This window comes from Lupinus angustifolius, chromosome LG14 (genome assembly GCF_001865875.1).
Source record: "Lupinus angustifolius cultivar Tanjil chromosome LG14, LupAngTanjil_v1.0, whole genome shotgun sequence".
Classification (NCBI taxonomy): domain Eukaryota; kingdom Viridiplantae; phylum Streptophyta; class Magnoliopsida; order Fabales; family Fabaceae; genus Lupinus; species Lupinus angustifolius.
Window position 1 is genome coordinate 10,932,265 of NC_032022.1, and position 23,070 is coordinate 10,955,334.

At 33.8% G+C, this 23,070-nt stretch overlaps 3 protein-coding genes across 3 annotated transcripts; all 3 read right to left on the minus strand.

Moving 5' to 3' along the window:
* LOC109327015 (PP2A regulatory subunit TAP46-like) lies at positions 303 to 7,125 on the minus strand. The gene is made up of 9 exons (XM_019559981.1): positions 6,899 to 7,125; positions 6,678 to 6,800; positions 3,391 to 3,477; positions 3,153 to 3,257; positions 2,807 to 2,968; positions 2,324 to 2,359; positions 2,171 to 2,242; positions 1,575 to 1,855; positions 303 to 781 (listed from the first exon to the last, which is right to left on the minus strand). Exons 1-9 carry the CDS (start codon positions 6,992 to 6,994, stop codon positions 526 to 528), a joined length of 1,218 nt encoding a protein of 405 aa, XP_019415526.1. The 5' UTR covers positions 6,995 to 7,125; the 3' UTR covers positions 303 to 525.
* LOC109326128 (phytolongin Phyl2.2-like) lies at positions 8,374 to 9,866 on the minus strand. The gene has a single exon (XM_019558795.1). The coding sequence runs from the start codon at positions 9,514 to 9,516 to the stop codon at positions 8,827 to 8,829; it is 690 nt and encodes a 229-aa protein (XP_019414340.1). The 5' UTR covers positions 9,517 to 9,866; the 3' UTR covers positions 8,374 to 8,826.
* Positions 13,109 to 22,330, minus strand: LOC109327197 (soluble starch synthase 1, chloroplastic/amyloplastic-like). The gene is made up of 15 exons (XM_019560265.1): positions 21,951 to 22,330; positions 20,030 to 20,379; positions 19,825 to 19,902; positions 19,606 to 19,730; positions 19,135 to 19,216; positions 18,306 to 18,479; positions 17,976 to 18,057; positions 16,967 to 17,058; positions 16,820 to 16,882; positions 16,661 to 16,750; positions 16,239 to 16,363; positions 16,010 to 16,118; positions 15,865 to 15,932; positions 14,656 to 14,695; positions 13,109 to 13,543 (listed from the first exon to the last, which is right to left on the minus strand). The coding sequence occupies exons 1-15, from the start codon at positions 22,240 to 22,242 to the stop codon at positions 13,388 to 13,390; spliced, it is 1,926 nt and encodes a 641-aa protein (XP_019415810.1). The 5' UTR covers positions 22,243 to 22,330; the 3' UTR covers positions 13,109 to 13,387.

Sequence of the window (23,070 nt, forward strand, 5' to 3'; positions counted from 1 at the left end):
TGTTAAAAATAAATATAAAAGCAATGTAGCATAACTCTACTTCAAGGATTGACTTGAGAATGAAGGAGTAGGAGTAACAAGGTAAGGAGATTCTATTTTTCTAATAAAATAGATAAATGATGGGAATTTATTGAGAAGAAATATATCACAAATATTAAAAGCGGGGTCGATTGAATTGAAAAACGGTCATGGCAAAAACTTATAAGAAGCAAATGGTACAAACTCTTAAAAATCTAAGATTTCAAAGAATGTAAGATTTAATCAGCTTATCCCTCAAATCAGATTTAATTGGATAATTGGAGTCTAACCTTCAAATAGCAGATTCTCATACCAAAAAAGCTCAATAAAGCAAATTGCAATGAAAAGTGACATGCAATGAAATGAAGCACATGGTCTACATATAATCTTAATACACACTAGGAGCAAATTAACTATAAACTATGAGATTTCATTACAGTCAAAGATGTATCATAAACTCACTGTTCTTCAGCCATTGAAGAATGGAGAACAGGTAAAGCTCATCATTCACCCACAAGGGGTAAGTTTCGAATTTCCTGCACCTCGCGGATTATCATCCTTCCAGTCATCAAAAGCTCTTGCTTTATCCTGTGCAGCATCATCATCTTCATCTTCGTCTTCTTCGGCTTGGCCCAGCCTTAACTTACTATCAGTGTGCCAAGATGAATTGGCTTCTTCCATGAGTCTGACATTTCTCTCTTGCCATTTGTTCATTATCTCCATTTCTTTAAGCCCAGCTTCCTCAATGCTCATGGTTGGCATCCTTCCACAAAATATTCAATACAACTTAGCATCTCAAAACATGTAATCACACTAACCCTGCTGTAAATAATAATGGCCCATTCTCAGCCTATAATCTACCCCCCACAGTATTTGGGCATGTTGGTGTAAATTGTTTAATTAAGTGCCTGTTCAATGAAAAAAATCATAGGTGATATGATAAAGAAAGACCTAGAGATCAATACTTTGTCAATGAACATGATTTATGCTAAAGCATTATAATACTATTTGATTCAAGTAGCCGACTCCACTTGTTCAATAAGATTTTTTTATTTTCATAAGTTTATAAGAAAAATCATAGGCAGAACAATTGAGAAAAATTTAGAAATCAATGTTTTGTCCTAGAACATGCTTTATGGTAGAGCATTATGGTGTCGTTCGATCCATGTAGTCAACCCTACCTTGTGGGATTAAGGCTTGATTGATGTTGCCGAATAGGAAAGGTCATAAGTAATTCTCATAAGCTATCCTCATAAGCTTAAGAAAATAAGCTATTTCATAAGCCTAAATTCTTGAGCTTTTTCGAATGCCCCCTTTCTCTACACGCAAACTCTACCCGGAGTTTCTCCAAAATATTTGATAGGCAACACATGGTGTCATGGTGTTACTATTCGTCTATCCTGCCTATACAATAAAACAAGTGCAAGAAAATGAAACTTCATCTCCTTTCAGGCATGTCTGGTTTAAACATTTTTTATTTATGCTTCTCTATTCTCAGGTCATTCATTAGCCAGGCTAAATGTGCATTTTATTGGCAGAAGGGCATAAGTATGTACCTATGACCAGGTTGGAAGACCTGAGCTTGCATTCTTTCTCTCTCAGTAGTTAAACTTCCACCCACAAGGCTAGCCGGTCCAAATATTAGTGGTTGATGTTTGTGATCATGTGCCTGTGAAGCATCTGCTCTCCCTTCTAGAACATCTTGAGCAAAAGTGGCACATGTGATTGGCGGTGTTGGTTTAGTGTACCGTGCACGGACTACAGCATCACGGTGCCAAGTTTCAGCTTTCCTGGCGCGTTCATCAAGAGCCTCCTTAGAGAACTCCTTATCCCCATCCTAAAGCATGGAAAAATCACAACAAAAAATGAATAAAACCAATTATGAGCCTGCCCAAAATTACAATTTCCTATTTCTCTTTGAAACAGTAAGTACCTAACAGATTAAATTATGTATAATACAAGGCCTAAAATTCCAGAATAATTTTGTGAAATATGCTACGATGTCTTCACAAAGTTAAGTATTAATTTCAGCTACTTTATTTCATTAAGTTATCCGGTGCAATAATAAGATCAATATAAAACAGTGGTGACAGCCAACAAGGTATAACTGTGCACTGTGGAGTAGCACACACCACACTAAGCAGTTTACTACCTTGGATTGTCTATCCTTTATGGCAGAAAGCATCTCTTCCTCTTTCTTCAACATTTCCACCAGATCCAATGCCTGAACATGGCAAGACAAACATGAGAACAGAGGAAATAGAAGTTTTAATACTTAAAACAGTTACATGAGCATAAAGCCAACCTTACAGATCGCCAAAGATATGGTAGTATTCCATGCCTGCAAAAAACAAGATAAATAAATCAATGGTATAATGAGTAGATAATGTTTATACTTTATGGAAATCATACATTATATATATATATATATAACTGGTGAAATAACCAAATTTTAAATGAAGGCTTTAGTGCATTTGAAATAGCCAGAATCCATTTCATAAATCATAAGTTATGCAAACAATATTTAGGACCACCACAGGTGCCTGCCAATTTCAAGGGCTTATACCATTACGTTAATATCTCCAGTGACTCAGTGGGTATTAAATACCCATGCTTAGAGGCTAGAGCAAAAGTAAGCTGAATTTAAGCCTATTTAATGTTAGTCAAATCAAACAGGTAAAAACATTTAGGAAGACATAGGTATATGCCATAAGCACACAAAACAAAGCAAGAGTAACAGAATAATAGCAGCATTACAATAAAATAAGTAGCAGATTAAGACACAAACCTCTCTTTCTTCTTCACCATCATCATCCAATACTTCTTCCTCTCCTGCTTCAACAGGGGTGGACAGGGCAGCTGCTTTAGTCGAACGCCCACGTCGTTCCTTTCGCTCTTTTATTTCCAACAACTTTGACTCTGCAGCTCTCTGACGTTTAAATCTAGCAATCTGCACAGCCACATACAAATTATTATTCTCCAAGTTAATTGTGATCATTATAATGCTACTCCTTCAAATTTGCCTGTCCAATTTCCATTTCCGTGGGAATAAAGGAAAAACGGTTAAAATTCAATTCACCGTGTGAAAATCATGTCATATCATCTTCTTGAAAAAACAAAAAAGAAAAGAAAACCTTTCTGGCCCTCTGATCAACAGCAGACTGTGATGCTCCTTGCATATAAGATTCTAACTCCTCTTTTGGGACCAGCTCCATTGCTTCACAAAATGAGATAAATTCCTACAAAAGGTTTTTTTAGTAAGCTTTGATTGGCGGCATAAATGAAAATGAGTATTATCTTCAACTGGTTTTTTTGTTTTGTTTTTGTGGTAATGGTGGGGGGCTGAGGGTTCCTTTATGGATCAGGTCTTACCTTTAATTTTGCCAGGGAAGCCTTTAGAATCGGTATCCTGTCATCATGTGCTATTTTTTCAGTCAACTCGGCAAGATAAAATGGCACCTGAGGGAATTATCATGCAAAGTTAATTAATTAATAAAATAGTAAAAGCTACCAATCTTAATTCCTCAGTTATCTTCCACAACCAGTACTAAAAAAAATTTGACAAAAATATTCCATAGACGGTGTCTAGCTTTAGCACATTTATATAGATCTTCATATTCACGGCTAACACTTTAGGTTCCTTTAGAGAATCACTGGAAGTTGGTAAATAACCATTCCCATGATTAGACTTACTTCCCCGCCACTAAATCTACCAGAAAACTCTAAATAGCAGCTTACCAATATCAAGTGACCTTTACTAGCTAATATACATTTCTCTCTTAAAGATTATCCAAGGGAGACCATTCTATTCCATCAGGAAACATATTAGTATAGTACCCTTGAAAACTAAACTGATGCAGAATGCAGTACAGTGCAATGCATACTATTCAAAAAAAGTATAAAACATATTACCATATTTACAAAGTTTTAAATATAACTAAAACATGATTTTCAGTTTTCAGTGTCCTATTACCTTCCGTTACCAACCTTGAAATAAGTAAACAGAGGTACAAGAAAAGTTAGTTTCAATCACGAGATTAAAAGTATGTTCTAATAATCATTTCCTCCAAATTGGATTATCTGATAATAGATTCTCAGAGGTTATAACTTTAAAGTGCTTCTCTGTCAAAATCAACATGTTCAGCATGTGAAATTGGAGATCCAATTGAAACTAGAGCATCAACTAAACCTTTGATTCTGGTGAAATACTCTGAAATTGTGCTGGATCCCTTGGTAATAGACTTCAATTGAGACCTCAATTGCCTAGCTCTGGCCTTTGTTTGAGCTTGACAGTATTCTATGAGCTCAAGACATAACTGTCTTGAGGTCCAGCAACCAACCACACGTGCTTGCTATTCTGAAGAGAGAGAATTCAAGATCCAATCCTGCTCCTCCCAGCTCCAAAATGCAGGATTCACACGACATTTAACACGATCAATGTCTGTGAGAAACTGAGCAGGAATCTCATCATCAGTGATGAATCTCTCAGCACAATTGACCTAAGAACAGCCAGAAAAAATAAACTGCCTCCAGACGAGAAAATTATGCTCTGTGAGCTTTGTTGACGGCAAAGGAAGATTAAGAACATGTGGAGAAGAGAGAATTGGCGCAGCAGAAGAAGTTGAAGGAGCAGGAACAGGATTTGTCGAAGGAGTATCTCCATCAAAACCAGGATCTGAAGAAGAAGGAGCCATAACTGGCATGATACAATGTAAAGTAACCGTCTAGAGAGAGAGAGAGAGAGAGAGAGAGAGAGAGAGAAGAGAGAAGAAGAGAAGAAGAGAAAGAGAGAAGAAAAGTGTAAAATGTTATTATGAGAAAGTTGGTTACAAGAGAGATCCAGTCCTCTATTTATAGAGGGCAGCAGGGACTACTTCTAACTAACAGAACTAGTTAGACAAAATAAAGGGAAGGCTAGTTAATTCAACATAAACCTAAACTAGCCTTAGTTATATTCCTTATAATAGTCAAGATACCGTGCATCCCCTCCTTTCTTTTATTGTGCTTTTGTTTTCTACAATACCAGCACTCCCTCACGTTGCTGTGGATTTTGGGGTTCAGTATAAACAGAATTTAAGAAAACTAAAGCAAAAACATACGGAGAAAAGGCAAATGAGGATAAAAGAGTAGGTAAACTGCTATTTTTTAATGAGAAAATTCTTATATATTATGACCTATTGTAGAAGAGGGGAAGGGGTGGAAAAGGAAGTGATGGGAACGGAAGGAATGAAGCGAATCATTATAAAAAATTTGGGGTTTGCTAATCTGCCCTACTTTCCGGGATTGACTACAATGATAACCTTTCCTGTGTATAAGGCAAAATAAATTACAGGTACCATCTCATTCTCGAGTTTTACTTGCACAGGACCCCCTTTTCATTCATTAATTGGGTTTACAAACAATGAAAAACTTGGTCTCCTGGTATTCTAAGATTGCATTATTCATAAACTAAGAACCTTCTGCATAAATGTAGGTTAATAAAATTCCTTTAATATCATTCCTGACTTAAGTTTACTAAATTACATCCAATAAGAGGTTTGCAGTTAGACTGGGTTATGCTTATGTCATGAACTCAGAAGTATGTACAAATTATTTATTTATTTTACACGGTTCAAAATTTATCTTAAGACACATTTTGGGATATATGATGGAAAGTAAAATATTATACGTGCCACAACCCACCATTAACTTTCTAACTGAGTTTGTAGGATAGAGAATCATCCAAAATTATCTCCCAGAAACCAACAAATAAGCATGTACAATACATAGATGCATGTCACAGCATATTATTTCGGAGATGTGCAGGGCTTCGTGGCTAGGCATGACGACAGCATGATAGCACCACTATCATGTGCAATTGATAACTGTGGTCCTTAGCCCGTACTTATATTCCTCAACTTATAGAATAGAAAACAATTCAGGTAAAATAACTCAAATATAGACTAATAGATGGAGGTCTTTAAACTTTTTCACCAGTAGTCATATAGAAATGAATATATTTGGGCCGCTTGGAAGAGCTTGTTTGGGCTTATGAAAGCAGAAATATCAGAGAAGCTTATTAAAATAACTTATTTCAACAAGCTTACTAGAGAATCTTATGAAAATAAACGCTTTTTTACTTATTTCAAAAAAAGCTTATTGAATAATCACTAAATTAAACTGCTTCCAAAATGGCAAAATGTACCCTTAAGGTATTACAGTTACACTCTAAGTAAATAAAAAATTATCCAATAATAGGGTTTTGAGATACTGACTCCAAAAGGATGGGAGAAGCAAGTCTTCCAAAAATAGCCAAATTTGTCATACCATTCTTGAATGTGCATTTGTATCATAACAAAAACAAAATGAAGGAATATCAAATCAGGAAGAACAAAACAAGCAACCATTTAATTTACCAATCATTCCAAAATTGGTAGACCAGTGCACGAGGCTCTACCTAGTGGATTTAGAGAGGATCTCAACCATAACCTTGCAAGCTAACAGGTTGTTTCCAGGATTTGAACTTATGACCATCAGGTAACAAGGTAAACAACCTTATCGTTGCCCCGAGATTTACCAATTCAATCAATCAAAACCCGAGAAAATCTATTTACAAAAACCAACAAGGAGAAACAATATTTCTAATACAAAACTGAAGTGAGTATTGAAAGAAGAAGTACCAGAATATACTTGAGATTGGTGGTACTGATATCCTCTTTGGTCTCATTTGCAGAGAACAAACCCAAATTGTTCACCATATCCTCACATCTCTGCAGAGCCACACACCCTTTCTTCAACAGTTCCTGAACAAATCACACACACACAAAAATACAACACAATCAAACACCACTATCAACATGAATAACAACAAAACAAGGGTGTGTTAATAGGATTATCGTACCTGATCAGCCCCAGACTCAGTTGCGGTTGCGTGGATCTTACGCGCTTGGTCAAAAAGCGCCGGCAATGGCATGTCCTCTATTTTGAACTCACCCATCGATGTAATCGAAAGAGGACGCGGTTGTGTGAATTTCTTGGAATTGTGATGAAAATTGGAAAATATTTGAGAAGTGGATAGATTATTGAGGAATGTTACTGCTACGTTTCATGTATTTATTGCTTGGTTTATTATAATCAACAACTGAGAATTTTGGAAAGATGATTGAGTTTGTTATGAGCAGCAAGGGCAATATGGGCATTACCTACAAGCCCACCTATATAGCCCGGAAATATAATTACTCTATTAGCCCATTATGGCCCGCTTGGTTATCTCAGTTTCTATAGGGCTAACAAATGGCCCACGGGCCTTGAATAAGCAAACTACAGGTGGGGTAGTTAATAACAGAATAGTGTAGGCCCAAATTCACCTTACTATTTATTTTTAAATAATCAATGATATATCTTTACCCTATAGATAATAAGTAACTAACATTTCCAACAAGTGTCGTTATCAGTAATCAATTTTTTGACTTTTTGACCTATCTAAAAATTCAGTAGGAGCATACACTATTAAAGCAATATCTTGTTGAAGCCCTCACTATTTTAGTTGTACCAATTCACCCCTTTAGTGTAGTTTTTTATTTTTGCTTACCTAAAAATTGAGTGGTTAAATTTTTTAACTCAATTAGAATTCACCATCAACATTACATAAATTATTTTTCTGTAGTATGAAACATTTTTATACATGTTTGACATCTCCGAGAATCACCATTGACTATAATGAAGCTATCTATGAGATATAGAACCGTGGATTATGAGATTGTTAATCACCATACATACCCATGCAAGAGAATTGTCGAGTTAATTTGATTCAGTCTGAGCAATACTTTCAAGTTTCAAGACATGGTGTACTAGTTGCTATGATCGTCTATTACACATGTGACATATTTTGAAGTATCAGTTTGATATATTAGAATGATTGAATACAAGGAAATAGTATTCTTACTAACTTGTTTATATTGAATCCGTTGATCATGAGTAATTCATTTTTATGTTTGATATTAAGGAAGTTTCATGATTGTGATGAGACTTAATCAATATTTCTTGGATCCAAAGCCAAAGTTGATAATGACTTAATGATAACTTCATTATTTTAGAACATTATTTATGTAGTAGTATACAACTATCACATCTTTGTATCTTTACCTGGATTCTACACACACTCACTAACTAGTCTCTAAGACAAATATCCATACCTTACATTATCCCCACACATCTAACACATTCAATTCAAATACCATGCACTGAAAAAAGAAGAACAACCACCGTTATTAACACAGTTTATGGAGTAAGATATAATAACAACAAATAGAAATAGAAAGTATATTATATAGCCAGCATCTTGAATCTGTAATAGAGAACATTTGAGCAAATCTCACAAAAGAATGTGAGACCATAAGACATAATCAGACCATGGAGAATGTGAACAACTTAACAAGTTCTTCTTCATATCATATGCCAAATCCCATTAAGAAAAGGAGCGAAATTTCCAGTGGAAATAAAAAATAGACCTGAAGAAGCAAAACCCAAACCCCCAATTACATATACATATAAGTTCTTTCCCCATCTACACAGAAAATACATGTATGCATAGCCCTTAACAATGCAATAACAGTTACTAGTTTCACTTATTAACCAAATTTGTCACTCCACATGACAAAAGTGACTAACCTAGTAACCAAATAAACCACACATCCTTAAACATATCACATTCCTTGTAACTATGCTCTGCATTTTCATGGTTTTCAGCTTTGGGCTAAAAAACAACAATGGAAAAATCCCCCAACAGAAAAGGGACAAAAAACATCAACAATGATCATCATCATTTCATTAAGCCATGCACTTGAATCCACTGCAAACCAATAACCAAACCACAAACAAAATAGCGCAAACAAACAAATCCAGCAGCAACACAACCCACACATGCTTCTTCCAAATATGCTTTGCCTTTTGGCGATTACAAACACTGACTTCAGAATCAGAAACCTCTAACTTGTTCTCCAAGTTACCATCTTTACCCTCAATTCCACTATTCCCATCCGAACCCACCACCCTCTTCTTCTTCTTCAACCCCTCCACTGGCTTCCCAAGCAGCGGCACAGTCCATGATCGAATCGAATTCGTCGAATTCCCAGACGACTCTGATTCCAAATTTAGGGTTCTTTTCAGAATCGATTCAAATTGGGATTGGAAACACAACGGCTGGAGATCGTTCGAATCTTCAACTTCCGGACCGGCATTTCGGAACGCGGTTTTGACAGCATCCAGGAAAATTAGGGTTTCAGATTTGAGGGTTTGGTTATTGAAGATAGCAAAGAAAGTGAAAGGGGTATCAATGAGAAAGGTAAAGGTTCGATTCTTGTGAGTGTGAGAGAATATAGAGTGATTGGGTGGAGTTAGTTGAATGCATTGCGATGCTAAAGATTCGATTTTTGGGTCATTGGTGTTGTTATGTTGAGCTAGGATTGTGGTTTGTTTTGCAATGCATGCATAGTAGATTAACTCTGGATTTGAAATCATTGGGAAAGGGGAAAAGGGTGGAATTGAAATTCAGGAATTGAAACGAATCGATTAGTGAATGAAATGATTATTATTCAATTTGAAATGAGATAAGGAAGATTCAGTTACTGGTGCATAAGGGGGGTTTGGATTTGTGAAGGACTTTGTTTAGGGTTTTGGTGATGAAGAAGGAAATGGAAGGGATGGAAAGAAAGGAGAAGGAAAATGAAAGGGAGGGAAAAAGGAAGGAAAAGAAAGTTGTGGTGAATGGTGATTGTGATGGTGGAATGAATTGTTAATTTGATTGGCTGCGGAGTGTAACAAAATTACAGCAATGACACAACTGTCATTGTTGCTGTTCTTTCTAAATTACCATCTTATCCATTTTAGTTCCTATCCTCAAATTGTGGATTATTTGTTAAGCTGTTGTGTGTTTTTAGTAGTTTTTAGTTTAGAATTTACCTATTTTCATATTTTTAACTAATTCTACATATCGATGATAATTTTAGTTTTTTAAACATATTTTAAAATTATATTATTATTCCTATTTAATATTACTCATTAATTAATATTTTTATTAAAAACCACAAATAGAAATAATTAAAGCTTCTAATATGAGAAAATAATATTATAAAGATGTAGTTGTAGCATTGGTGCTTGGTACAGGTGTAAGTTTACAAGTGTATCAAATAGACATGTAAGGGGATATACATAGACATTGGACGACTTCTATGTAGGATATGATATAAAGACATTGGTATAGGGATGGGGATTTGTTGTCCCCAACTATGTTCATGGTTAATCACAATGAAACAAAACTAATAAAGTTATGATTATTTAATTTTTTTAATTAACGTGTCATAATATGATTGGTTTGGGACAGGGTTTGGGACAATAGATCTTTGTCCATTTGTATAGATGCTATACACATTTATGTATATTAGTGTAGGTTAGGCTTTGTAATTTTAATATTCTACAATATATTAATATAACGAGAGTATAATTGTGTATTACTTCGTATATTTTTACTTTTTCATTGGTTAAAAAAATAAAATAAAAAACTAATATATATTAATTTATGTTTTATTTTTCTAATGAATGAAAAATAAAGAATACATAAACAATTCAAACTAGCTCCGAACATATGCACACTTAGCAAAACCTCTTTGATAAATACATTGTTTTTCTTTTTATTCTCTGTCTGTGACATATACTTCCAAGTTCCAATAATAACTTCCACTTAACCAACATCTAAAACTTTAATTTTGTTAAATACATTATACCACTAAGAATCCTATAATGTGTCCTGGTTTCAATCGTTTTTTTTTCTTGTTAGCAGCTGCTCTAATTGTTGTCCAGACAGTTTCCTCTTCACCCACTATTTTTCAACAATTTTTTTAAGAAAGAATGTTTTTCCTTTGTTGGTTTGCTTCACCTTCATTTTTGTGTCTGGATATTATATACCGAAGGGAAAAGAAAAAAAAAAGAGGCAAAAAAAAGACCGCCCTAGTAGGGATGGTAACATATATACTTAGGCGTAGTGTTTTCCTATTCCTACATTATAATATTTATAGGTATCCGCATGGGTAGTGAGTACTCAACGTATTTTTAATTTTAATTATATATTTATATACTTTATAATAATCAATATATAAAAATAATTATTATATGAATAATATGATATTAATATGATAAATGTATGATTATAATTAAATATGTATAATTTATTATAAAATAATAACAAAGTAGATGATATATAATCTTAAAATAATAATAAAAAACTATAATATAAAAATTTAATTAAAAACTAAATTTATAAATTTGCGTATACCCACATGACAGATATGATAATAGTCGTTCACACCCATATGCTATTTTTGTAAGTATTCGTTGCAGGTATTTTCACAAATATCCACAGGTCTGGTTTTTTGTCAACCCTACGCCCAAGCCACCTAGGTGTGTATTATCTATCTGAGAATAAAGTATCTCCTTGTATCAAGAGATAATTTATCTTCACCCGCCACTAAAAATATGACATGTGTACTATTTTGTTTAATTTTAGAAATATTTTTTATAAAAAATGATAAAATAAGATACATGTCATGATTTAATGGCTGAAAGAATTAATTTGTCTCTTTACATCATAAGATATTTTATTCTCTATCTTTAATTAGGAAATAAGAAAGAGAATAAGATATCTCCTCAGACTAGGAGATAAGTTATATCCCACCAATAAAAGTATGACATGTATCCTATTTTATTTAGTTTAAGAAATATTTTTGTAGAAAATGATTAAAATGATACATGTCATATTTTTACTACCTGAAAGAGATAACTTATCTCTTTATATAAGAATATATTTTATTATCTATAAGAAAACTCTTTGATTCTTTCTTTAACAAAAGCACATCTCCAATAGTTTCAACATTTTATACAAATCGTTATTATTGGTAATTTGGGCGGACAGTGTATGAAAAATGTGTTCATCCATTCTAAAATGTCAGCCCAATATGTCATTTTCGCTCATGGACATTTCAAACGGGCGAGTAGGGTGGTCCACATGGATCGATGAATACTACAGTAAAAAATTTGATGAACAAAATATGGCAAGAGTAATTGATGTTCTCACTACTCGAGTACAATGTAGTAATTTTCTAAAATATAATATCAATCATTGTAAGTCCGGTTTATGCAAAACAAGGTGTTATGTATTTTGAATCTCACTATCATATTGTGCATCCATGTAATCTCAAGTATGATTACATGAATAATACAATGTTTCATAAGTAAAATAAAAAATAAAAAACAATATATAATGTTTGACAATGTTCGACGTACCAAATCATTTTTAGTTTTTTTTTTTTAATTTAGGACAGCCAACAAAGCCCACTCTACCCATATTATTTCATGTCTATTTAAAAACTGACATATTCATACTCACCCTAATTTTGATAGGCATTTTGTGGACATAAACATGGCAGCCCTAATTACAAATACTACACATTGATATACATTCACATTCTCACGTGATGCAAAAATAAATGGCACATGGTCCGTTTAAGAATCCTTCCTTCAAAAGCTTCAATTTTTTTAAAACCAAAGTACCCTTTTAGCTATTGTTATTATTATATGATTAATCCCATCCCAACTTGTCACTTAATGTGTCATCAATGTGATTGATCAGAAAAATACTTAATAATTAAATTTTTAATTTAATATATTTGTTCAATTAATCACAACCAGTGGAAATTATATGTCAGATGATAAGCTTCCCCAACAATTGGTTCTCCAAGGATTAGAACTTATGCACTTTTTTGAGTTTTTTCACAAGAATATTGCTATATCCTCCTACTAAATTTTCCTACTCACAAAAAAGTGACACATGTCACTTGTAATCCAATTATTAATAATTAAAAGTATCTTATTGTGACACATATCATCTTCTCATAGATAGGAGGATTAATATAAGATATAGTAGGAGGATATATTATTTTCCTTTTCACAAAAGCAATGCCTCGAGATTCACCTACCAATGGACCAATAAAGTGTTGGTTGCGTGTATCAAAATTTATTACCCTTCCTTTCCCCCTTTGTATGGTAAAAACTAGTGGCATGGTTATAAAACAATGTGGAACTCCAATCAATATAAAAATTCCACTAGGAGTACCTAGCAGTGTTTATGTACCTATATATCATATAACCATAGATCACAAATCCTAAGACGGGTAAATACTAAGTACTAACAAATGTGCACTCCTTAACAAAGACATGAAATCTTGTTAAAGCAATGCAGAGAAAAAAGAAAAAGAAAAACTTGTTATGAACACAAAAACCATAAATGAAGATAAGTTATCATTTGTTAATTATACGATAACTTATCTTAATTTATGGTTTAACAATAGGGTGGATCCATGAATGCCCATTCAATGACTTGCTCATATTGAGTGGCAGCATTTACCCATGTGTAGTCTTTTGCCATTCCTCTTTTCATCAATCCCTTCCAAGAAGACTTGTATTCATTGTATGTTCTAATGGCATATCCAAGAGCCTATCAAAATGAATAAAAGTTCAGACAATAACATTAAAAAAGGAGAGGAGAAACTACAAAGAATGGTATACTAAAATGAGAAAATTTAGCCAATGGTTCCATATTCCAACTTTTTTTATAAAGAAAAAATGTATTAAACTGAGCACAAGGGGTGCCCGTCCAATATAAAGAAAGATAAACTAGTGGTCTTTTTAGTAGCTAAAGAAATGTATAGTTTCAGATCCATACACCAGTTTACAAAAGTTAAAGATTATTTACAAAAGAGGTAAACCAAATCCAAGATCTAGTTTAGATTAAATCAAAAAGGTGGATATAGAATCCATCATAAACAAATGGAATGGTATTGGCAAAGGATCCCTAGTGTTTTTAGTGAGTAGATGAGGTTGGCAATACAAAAAAGTGGCTTATTTCTAAAATCCTAGAGTGAAGAAGTTTTGAAAATAATAGTGGTTCGAAATTAATCTCCCCTAACCATTTTGAGATATATGTTCCACAAAGTGTGTCACGACCATTTGTCACCCTTTCTGTTTGGCAACATATGTTGTCACAACCATTCATTAGACATACTAAACTACACCAAGCATACAACGATGCGTCTCTTTAAAACTTAGCCTTTTTTAGACCAAAGGCAGCACCCGAAGGTTCATACTGATTACCGTCATCCTTAAAACAGAGAATCTGGTTTTCACAATTGATTATGCAGCTCCTTGAGCTCAGACAAGGAATGAAAATATTCCCATGTTAGCCTAAAACTTGCTTTCAAGTCAGAGATGGTAGTATGGTATCCTTTCCCCATACACCAAAAAATAGAAGAAAGACAATAAGATCTCCCAATTATAAATTTATAGTCTTATGTTGCAAACTTTCCTATACTCAAGGAGGCATAGACTAGAAATTACACATCAATTTTCAAAAAGAAAAAAATACAAAGAATTTTCTAGATTGAAATATTAAGATGCTGTCAAAGCATACCACAACAACAAAGCCTTTTCTCACTCTATGGGGATGGCTACATGGACCGAACCACATCATTATGTCCTAAGATGATTCCAAAGCATTCAAACAATGAATTTAAATGGATAGGAAATGACATGCGTGTAAATCAAGCTTACCACTAACATGCTCTCCTTTGTTAATGGAGAAAACGTCCACCTGTTAGTAAATTTCAAAACCACGTCAAACAATTGCATAAGCATATTAATAATATTGCATTTGTAAAATCCTGGGGCATTATAGCATTACATCTGACAGAGGCACAGAGAAACATAGCAAGAATCAATAGATTTAGAAAACTAACCATAAAGTTGTACTTCATAATTGAAGTCATGGTTTATACTAGCAAAACACTAAGTTTGTGTAAATGGCATTCTATTTGAAGCAGGAATAAGGAAGATGCCATAAAGTGATCAAGTGGTGAGGATGGAGGGCTTAAGAAATGGAGTGATAAGGAGGTTGAGAGTTCGATTTTCACCCACCACAAAATACTAACATACTAATATTTGCCTATTAAAAAAGGAAGATGTCATTTCCACCTTGCCATAAGTTCTTTAAGAATTTTTCCCTTTTCTTGTTAAGGCTACATACTGGCTGCTACCTTTCTTATTCAGGTTTCGTATACCCTTATATAACAACAACCAAACATTAATTCCACTAGATGGGGTCTGCTACATGAATTAAACAATGTCATAATGGTGTATTATAAATCATTTGCATTGGGCTAGGTGGGGTCTGCTACTTAGATTATGTTGATCTCCAAATCCTTCTTAGTTGTTTCACGTGTTGTTTTTCTTGGTCTCCCTCTACATCTATGAATTGGCCTAACCTTCATTTGATCTACTCTCCTTACTAGAGTTTCTACCAATCTCCATACATGTACAAAAACCACCTAAGACATTCTACCATTTTTCTACAATAGGAGCTATCCCAATTTTTTCTCAAATGCGATTATTCCTAATCATATTGTTTCCAGTATGTCCACTCATCCAATACAACATTTTCGTCTCTCTACATTGAGTTTTTTCACACAGGCTAACTGCATGACTATACTTTGATCATGATTTTTATATATATTTAGCGTTATTGGTAAAGTATATTTACTCAATTGCTTATTAACTTAATTATTTCTACAAGTTTAAATTCTTCTGTAAATCAGGACTAGCAGATTTAATTAACATTATGATCATTGATTCATACAAATTCCATGTTTTATTACCTATAGTTATGTTTTTTTCACTAAGATCATAGAGTTGTAAAGTTTATTAAGAAAAAACAGTAATTACTTCTCTTCAAATAAAAACAATCAAAGCTCAAGAACAACATACCCTGTGCCTTCACCTTCACCTTCACCATTGGTTCCTTCAGCATATGGATTAAAATTTTGAACTGTATCCTGTAAAACAATAGAGAAATATATCAAGGAAAAAATCATATTGAACTGATCAAATTGCTTACATTTTCTTGACTTACTCTTAGTCCTCCAGTTTCATGAACCACAGGTACTGTTCCATATCTCATTGCATACAACTGGTTTAGTCCACAGGGTTCAAATGTGGATGGCATTAACAGTATATCACATCTGGTCATATCAGGAATAGAGTTAGAATCATAATTGATACAGAAACATCAAAATAGTTTAAACAAAAATTTTAAAGGACCCTGCTATTATTCTATAAGGAACTTATAAATTTAGGATTACCCCGCAGTTATCTTATGTGATACTGGAACATTAAATCCAACCCAACCCCGAAATTTATCTCTATAAGTTGACTCTGTTGCTCTCATCCAGTCTTCAAATTCAGGGTTTCCCGAACCAAGCATTACCTGAAAAAAGAAGAAATAAATAGACACTGATGACGAGATGTTCCATGTTCCAGAAATTATGCTTACATATATCAATAGAATTCAAGGGGCCAAATGAAATTATTCATACAAGAAAAAAATAGCTTTTGCAAAAATGACCAATCATACTTTCTTTATAGCTGGCAATTATATTATGCCTCAAGATAAATTGTATATCCTGCCAGTAAACATGGCCTACATATAGGCATCACCACAGCGCGGATTTCATTATTTGGCACAGTAAATGTGATTATAGAACTAGGTTACAAAATCACTTACGAACTGAACATCATTCTCCATTATCTCTGGAATCGCCATGCGAATCAGGTCAATACCTTTCTGGTAGTCTAATCTTCCAATAAATCCAATCTACAAGTTTTAGCTATAATCAATATCGAAAGAGTGAAAGACTTCAACCAAGCATATAACAAAACTTACCATTGGACATTCAGGCCTCTCTGCAAGACCCAACTCCTTCTGCAGAGAAATCTTGCATTTAACCTGAGTGATAATTCATAATTTGATGTAAGATAAACTAAGTTAAAGAGATAATGGAGGGGTGATAAATGGAAAGACTAAAGCAACCTTTCCAGAAAGGTCATCAGCAGAATAGTTGTAAGCAATATGTTTATCAGTTGATGGATCCCATTCATTTTCATCAATTCCATTTGTAATCCCTAGTCAATAACAAAACGGTCACAAGTTTCAGCTTCAAAATACTACATTGAGTAAAAAAAATAATTACAATATGGTTACTTGTTTTGCTTTTCTAGATATTGACAACAAGGGAAACCACTAGACTGGGTTATGAGAAATGATATTCACAAAAGACACGTTCGGACATAGTAGTGATCATATACAAACTTTCATAAGTTTTCTTTGATAATACAAACCAAAATCATTCCAGCAGACTATGAGACACAAGTCAGGGTTAACAGACAAATGAATAACTAAAGAAGCATCTCATTCTTACATAGGAAAACTTGTGTAGAAATCAAAATCTTATAAAACTAGCCACTCAACATAGCAATTTACAATTAATCAAAATAGGAATGTCAACTGCAGAAATTAAAAGTTGCAGGGAGGTTCCTATGCATTTTACAAAAATAAAATAAATGTTGCAAATAGATATACAGTTATGAATTCAATTAATTAGAAGATTTCTAATCAAAGTAGTAGCTCAATTTTGTGACACTAGTTATTTGTCATCAAACCCACTAAGCATGAACAACATTTTCAAACAGGATGTGATTCATGATTGAGTCTAAACTATGCTTAGATAATGCAGTGATTGTTTAAGTACAAAAATCAGAAATTCCCTGAGTAACAAAACTAGAAAAATCTGTTATACACGCTGTTGTTAAGTTACATAATTTATTACCTTCAAGTTAACCTACTTTTATTGGAGAAAACCATAATGTGGTCAAAGTCCAATATCGACATTGACCTTAAACAAATAAAATGTATCGGAGATATCTATTCTCATTGAAGAGAACTATTAGTCCCAAATTTGGGTTTAACTTCCTCAGAATTGAAGTTCTTCTATGAATATAATTATAAACCACATAGTCATGAAAAAATGTTAAAAACAAACCATTGAGAACACTTTTCCGACTGCTTAATAGCTCATGTAGACCATATCCACCTTCACTAGTTGTTATCTCCCAGGAATAACCCTGGAAAAGAGAGGCAGCCTTTTCAGCATCATATCATTACGCAGTCAAATACACAACAAGAAAAAGATTGTGATGATATTATTACAAAAACGGGATTCAAGCTTTCAGTTCTACTAGGTGATTAAATAAGTTTATAAAATGAGTATCGAATATGAAGATCAGAAAGAATATTGTGCAATGAAAGGATACCCAATATTTGACTCAATAAGACATTGGGAAGCAAAATATATGATAACCACTATTATTACCTTGCTTACTGTTAGTATCCGATCGACTGTTACAATGGCACCTTTAAGAAAATTGACAGCTTCACCCGTGTCAAGAGCATGCATCCTGGCCCAATTAGGGAACACCCATTCCAGAGCTCCATACCATTCTGGAGGTAGCCCCAAATTACTATATGTAATTGCAGGTTCCACACCCTAACATATATTTTCATTAGCTGATTTGCTGACATAAAAAGACTAAATAACTTAAAGGTGTGCGGTATACCATGAAAGAATTTATAATAACTAATTCTGTAGGTTATAACTTATAGCTAACAGCCTAACAGTTTAATCCAGAATCCTCATGTTACAAACTTTTTGGGTTGATATAAATTACATTTAGATAAGCATCCCATTGTGGTATCACAGATCAAAGACAGCTTCATTTCCCAAGAATGTCCACTAACACAAATGAGCATCTTTGACTTTCGCACACAGCACAGCTGGTCATGTTAAAATCACGCATTTTGATGTAACAAACTGACAACCGCAAGCATGATTGTATTTATGTATCTATAAACTTCAAAATATATCCTACCTAGTGGGGGAGTGCTTGGTTGTCGGTTGTCGGTTGCTGGTATAAACTTCAAAATAGAAGTAATATAGATTTTCAGGTTTTAACAATTTATTTGTTGTTATCATAGCTTTTCCGGATCTATCTGTTTATTTTCTACAGTTTGACTTAACAATTGTCAATAAGAGGCAGCCAAGAGGTGAAAATTGCGAAAAACAACTCGGACCCTTCTTCTGTTGCTTAGAGATTAAAGAATAATTTGTTAGTAACACTTTATTATTATTAATAATTATTTACCTGATGTGCAATGTTATGTATCACTAATATGCTACGAGCATCCTTATACACCCCATGTGGACGATACTTCGCTGCCAAAAGTCTGCAACACAATTGAAGTACCAAGATCATCCTTAGTAAGACAGTAATACCAACTAAGACAAATCACATGAAGCTTCAAAAGAAACTTCAAATGAGAAAACTATAAGCCATAGTGATTCCTAATAATAATAACTTCAATAAAAAAGAAGCAAAAGTAAAGTTTCCAAAATTAATAGCAAATTGCAGGACGTCTGGCAGTCATTGGAAGAAACATGGTCTTTATTAACGCATAAGTATTTACTCGTATATTTAATAAAGAGAAATTTAATTTGACAGAAATAGTATATGCTTGCAGAAAAAAACACAGGTTGTATCTCTTCATTGAAAAATAAAGAGGGGGAGGAGGGGGACTGAAATGTTAAAAGCATAGATAAAGGTAGGCATGCATACATTGGAACTAGGCCGGCATGCCAATCATTAACAAGGAATAAACATTTATCTCCATAAGTGTACCCTCCCAATGGAAGCACCAATGGGGCTTCACATGCTGCATGGGAAAGTAAAGTGAACCGAAACTGTAAAACCAAATGAGAAGGAAATTTATCATTATTCATGATTAAAAAATGGATATAGATGCAAATATAATGCTAGAATTATCAAAGCTTGTACCTGATTATCCCCGAAAGTCCCAAATTTGTCCCCGTATAGATTCCCTGGTCTATGGAATGAGGGGTGATCTACAAATATCTAAACAATAAGGTATTAATGAGTATCACCAACACATGCATAAAATAAAAATATGATGTGAGAAATGACATGGTTTTGAACAACGCAAGAGGAGCAAATAGCTATAAAAAAAATCAGAACTTCTTACCCAATCAACACCGTCCCTAAACTCATGGAAAAAGCCAACTTCTTGAACAGCACCAAAGCAATATAGTTTGATGCGGCAGTCCAGATCAACAGCACCAGAAAACTTCTTATCCTCAGGAGTACCATGTATGTACCTGGGTGAAATAACCATGACACGGTGTCCGCGAGCTGCTAGTGCTATTGGCAAAGAACCACAAACATCTCCAAGTCCACCGGTCTTTGAATATGGTGCAGCTTCAGCAGTAACAAAAACAATGCTATAGGATACTCTAGCCTGAACTTTATGTTCTTCTACACCCCTAGCCTCAGGTACTTCAACTTCATTGCTAGTTGCATCTTCAGTTATTTTCCCTGCATGTGAAACTTGGATTAACACTTTCCTAGTACAAAATCACAAGATCCTCTAAAATTTGAAGTGCGATTGTTCTTTGCCACTATAATATCAAGGGGAAATCACACTTGTTTATCATGAGGTTTATCCTAATTTTGTAACTCAATAGATTAGGGAAATTTAATTTAACAAACTTAGAGGAAGCCTAGCCAGACCTTCAAATGCATGCATATAAATGTTTAGATAGTCAACTTAGTATTATCTAAAGCAGTTTTTTCGACAATTTCTCTTGACACCTAATAGTTTTATGCACAAAGTACGCCATAAACTACCAGATGTTTCAAAAAGTCATTCAATGTTTGTGAGAATTTTGATGGTACCAAAAGAGGGAAGCATGGACAAACTGAAAAGAAGGGGTAATAAAAAATGAAGAAAAAATTATGTTAAAGTTATATTCACTGCATGTGATGCCTTATCAACTCTACCCTAGTCAAAAAGCACAAGATTCGTGACATCCCCTAAACCTTGATGCAGGATAGAATATGGAAATTTAACTTAACAAAGTTAGAGGAAGCCTAACAAGATTTTCAAATGCATATATATGGTGAGCCTTGGCACAATAGTATTTGCATTGTGATCCGGAAGGTCATAGATTCAAATCCTGAAAACAATAGAGGGTGAGCCTCAGCGCAATTGGAAAGTTGTTTTCCTTGTGATATTGAGGTCATGGTTCGAATCATATAAACGACCTCCCTGCTTGTGGGGTAAGATTGCGTACATCTACCTCCTTAGACCTTCACTAGGTGGGAGCGGTCTTGTGCATTAAACAACCTTTTTTTATAGTTTACACTTCTGCATAATTTTTTTAGCATTATCTTTTGACTGATTCAGATAACTTCTCCTAGCACCACCTAATAGTATTATGCTTAAAATAGGCGTACTTGTTCATAAACTAGAAAGGTTATATAAAACCAAAGTTGACAATTTCGGCTGCTCAGTCGGGTTTGGGCCAGCCCTGACCTGGCCAAATTTCGGGGCAATTTGGAAGGACTTTGTGTGGCTAAGCCTGTCCACTTATGAGGGCGAGCTCAAGCCAACACTTTTGCCAGCTCCATATGAAACAGTGGTACATATCACATTTCTGTTTTATTTCCTAAATTTAATTTTGATGCAATTCAGTGTAAATGTACTCTCATGCCATCAATAGTATCTGAGTTTCAAATCCACAACAATTACCTCAGAAATCACACATATGGTGATGCATAATTAATAGAGTTTAAATGTTATGCATTGTTAATGTAAAGTTTTTAAAAGTAGTTTTTTACTTTGTTTCATCCACCATTGATTTGTATTACTTTTGTTTGCGAGTCAATGATTGTTAATATATGAATGGTGGATGATTTGTTGACCGTGTAAAATACATTATTGTATACATATTAAATACTAATTAATAATCAATGATGACACAATTGGACATGTTGATAACTTGATATAAGTAAAACTATGAAATCCAATGATGCCAAAAGAGGAAAGCATGAATGAACTGAACACAAAATCAAGGAAACATATAAGATAGAAATTAATAACTCACCAGACCCAGGAATCAAATTAAACCCAACAATAGAACCAAATTCATCAATCTCTCTAGCTAATAGAAGACCCATTTCATCTTCACCTTTTCCTTGTGAAGCAGCATGTGCAGCACCATTTCCAGTGTGGCCAGAAAATGATCTGGTGAGACGCAAGTTTGCATATTTATTTGCTTTCTTAACCAAACTACGAAAACCCAATTGCCTTATGGTCTTTGTTGTTGGTGGTATTAGTGATAATGATAATGATGATGTTAGAAGAAGAACACGAGAAAGTTCCAGAGACTCCATCATGTGTTGTTTAAAGGGGTAAAATAAGTAATACTGAAGTAGTCTTATTTAAGAGGTAAGGGATCCCAGGGAAGATACTATCAATATGTTGTAACACTGTTATGCAAAAGAGTTGGTATAATAACGTCTTACACTATTGGATTTCGGTCATGTCCACGAATTAGAGTAGTTTCATTATTAAACTTTTATCTTACATACAGTATTTTTTTAATTAATCATATCACACGATTATACTATAAAATATGTGTTCACCATATCTATCACTCCAAAAGATGTGATCGACCTCAAATAAGTGTTGATGACTTTGTGTGTTAGTCTTAACTAGATGTTTGAGATTCTAATTTTAAGGTGCATTAAATACTTTAATTATAAAAATAAGTTTGTGTCAAAAAAATAGATCCTGGTTAAAGAAAAACTGAAAAAGGACACGATGTGTGATTGAGACTTGGAGAGAGATAATTACACGATACGTTAGATCCATGAAAAGCGCCAAACACGCGAGTTTTGGTCATGTCCACGTATTAGCGTAGTTTCAATTGATGGGGTCACAGCTATGCACCAAATATTTTACACGGCTTTTTTTTATAGGATTGCCGACCTGGCTTTTTCAATTATTTATTTGATGAAAAATTATTTATTAAACTTCTGATTAACGGGTGAACTAGATTACACAAATTAATGAAACAAAACATAAGTACCATTTGTAGAAATTTAAAGCTTTTAAATTCTTTATGCACTTTAGTACAATATATTCTATTGTAACCTTTGTATCTTAAACTTAGTAACAAGTATCGTTAGTACAATTCTTAGTGTTCTTCAAATTGTATACTG

Coding starts and splice junctions, on each gene's coding strand:
- LOC109327197 (XM_019560265.1), bottom strand. CDS start 22,242: ATGATGGAGTCTCTGGAACTTTCTCGTGTTCTTCTTCTAACATCATCA. Junction 19,217..19,605: donor CATGCCGGCCTAGTTCCAAT/GTATGCATGCCT, acceptor ATTGTGTTGCAG/ACTTTTGGCAGCGAAGTATC. Junction 18,480..19,134: donor TACATAACATTGCACATCAG/GTAAATAATTAT, acceptor AATATATGTTAG/GGTGTGGAACCTGCAATTAC.
- LOC109327015 (XM_019559981.1), bottom strand. CDS start 6,994: ATGGGTGAGTTCAAAATAGAGGACATGCCATTGCCGGCGCTTTTTGAC. Junction 2,243..2,323: donor TATCTTTGGCGATCTGTAAG/GTTGGCTTTATG, acceptor TGCCATGTTCAG/GCATTGGATCTGGTGGAAAT. Junction 782..1,574: donor GTCTTCCAACCTGGTCATAG/GTACATACTTAT, acceptor ATTTTGTGGAAG/GATGCCAACCATGAGCATTG.
- LOC109326128 (XM_019558795.1), bottom strand. CDS start 9,516: ATGATTTCAAATCCAGAGTTAATCTACTATGCATGCATTGCAAAACAA.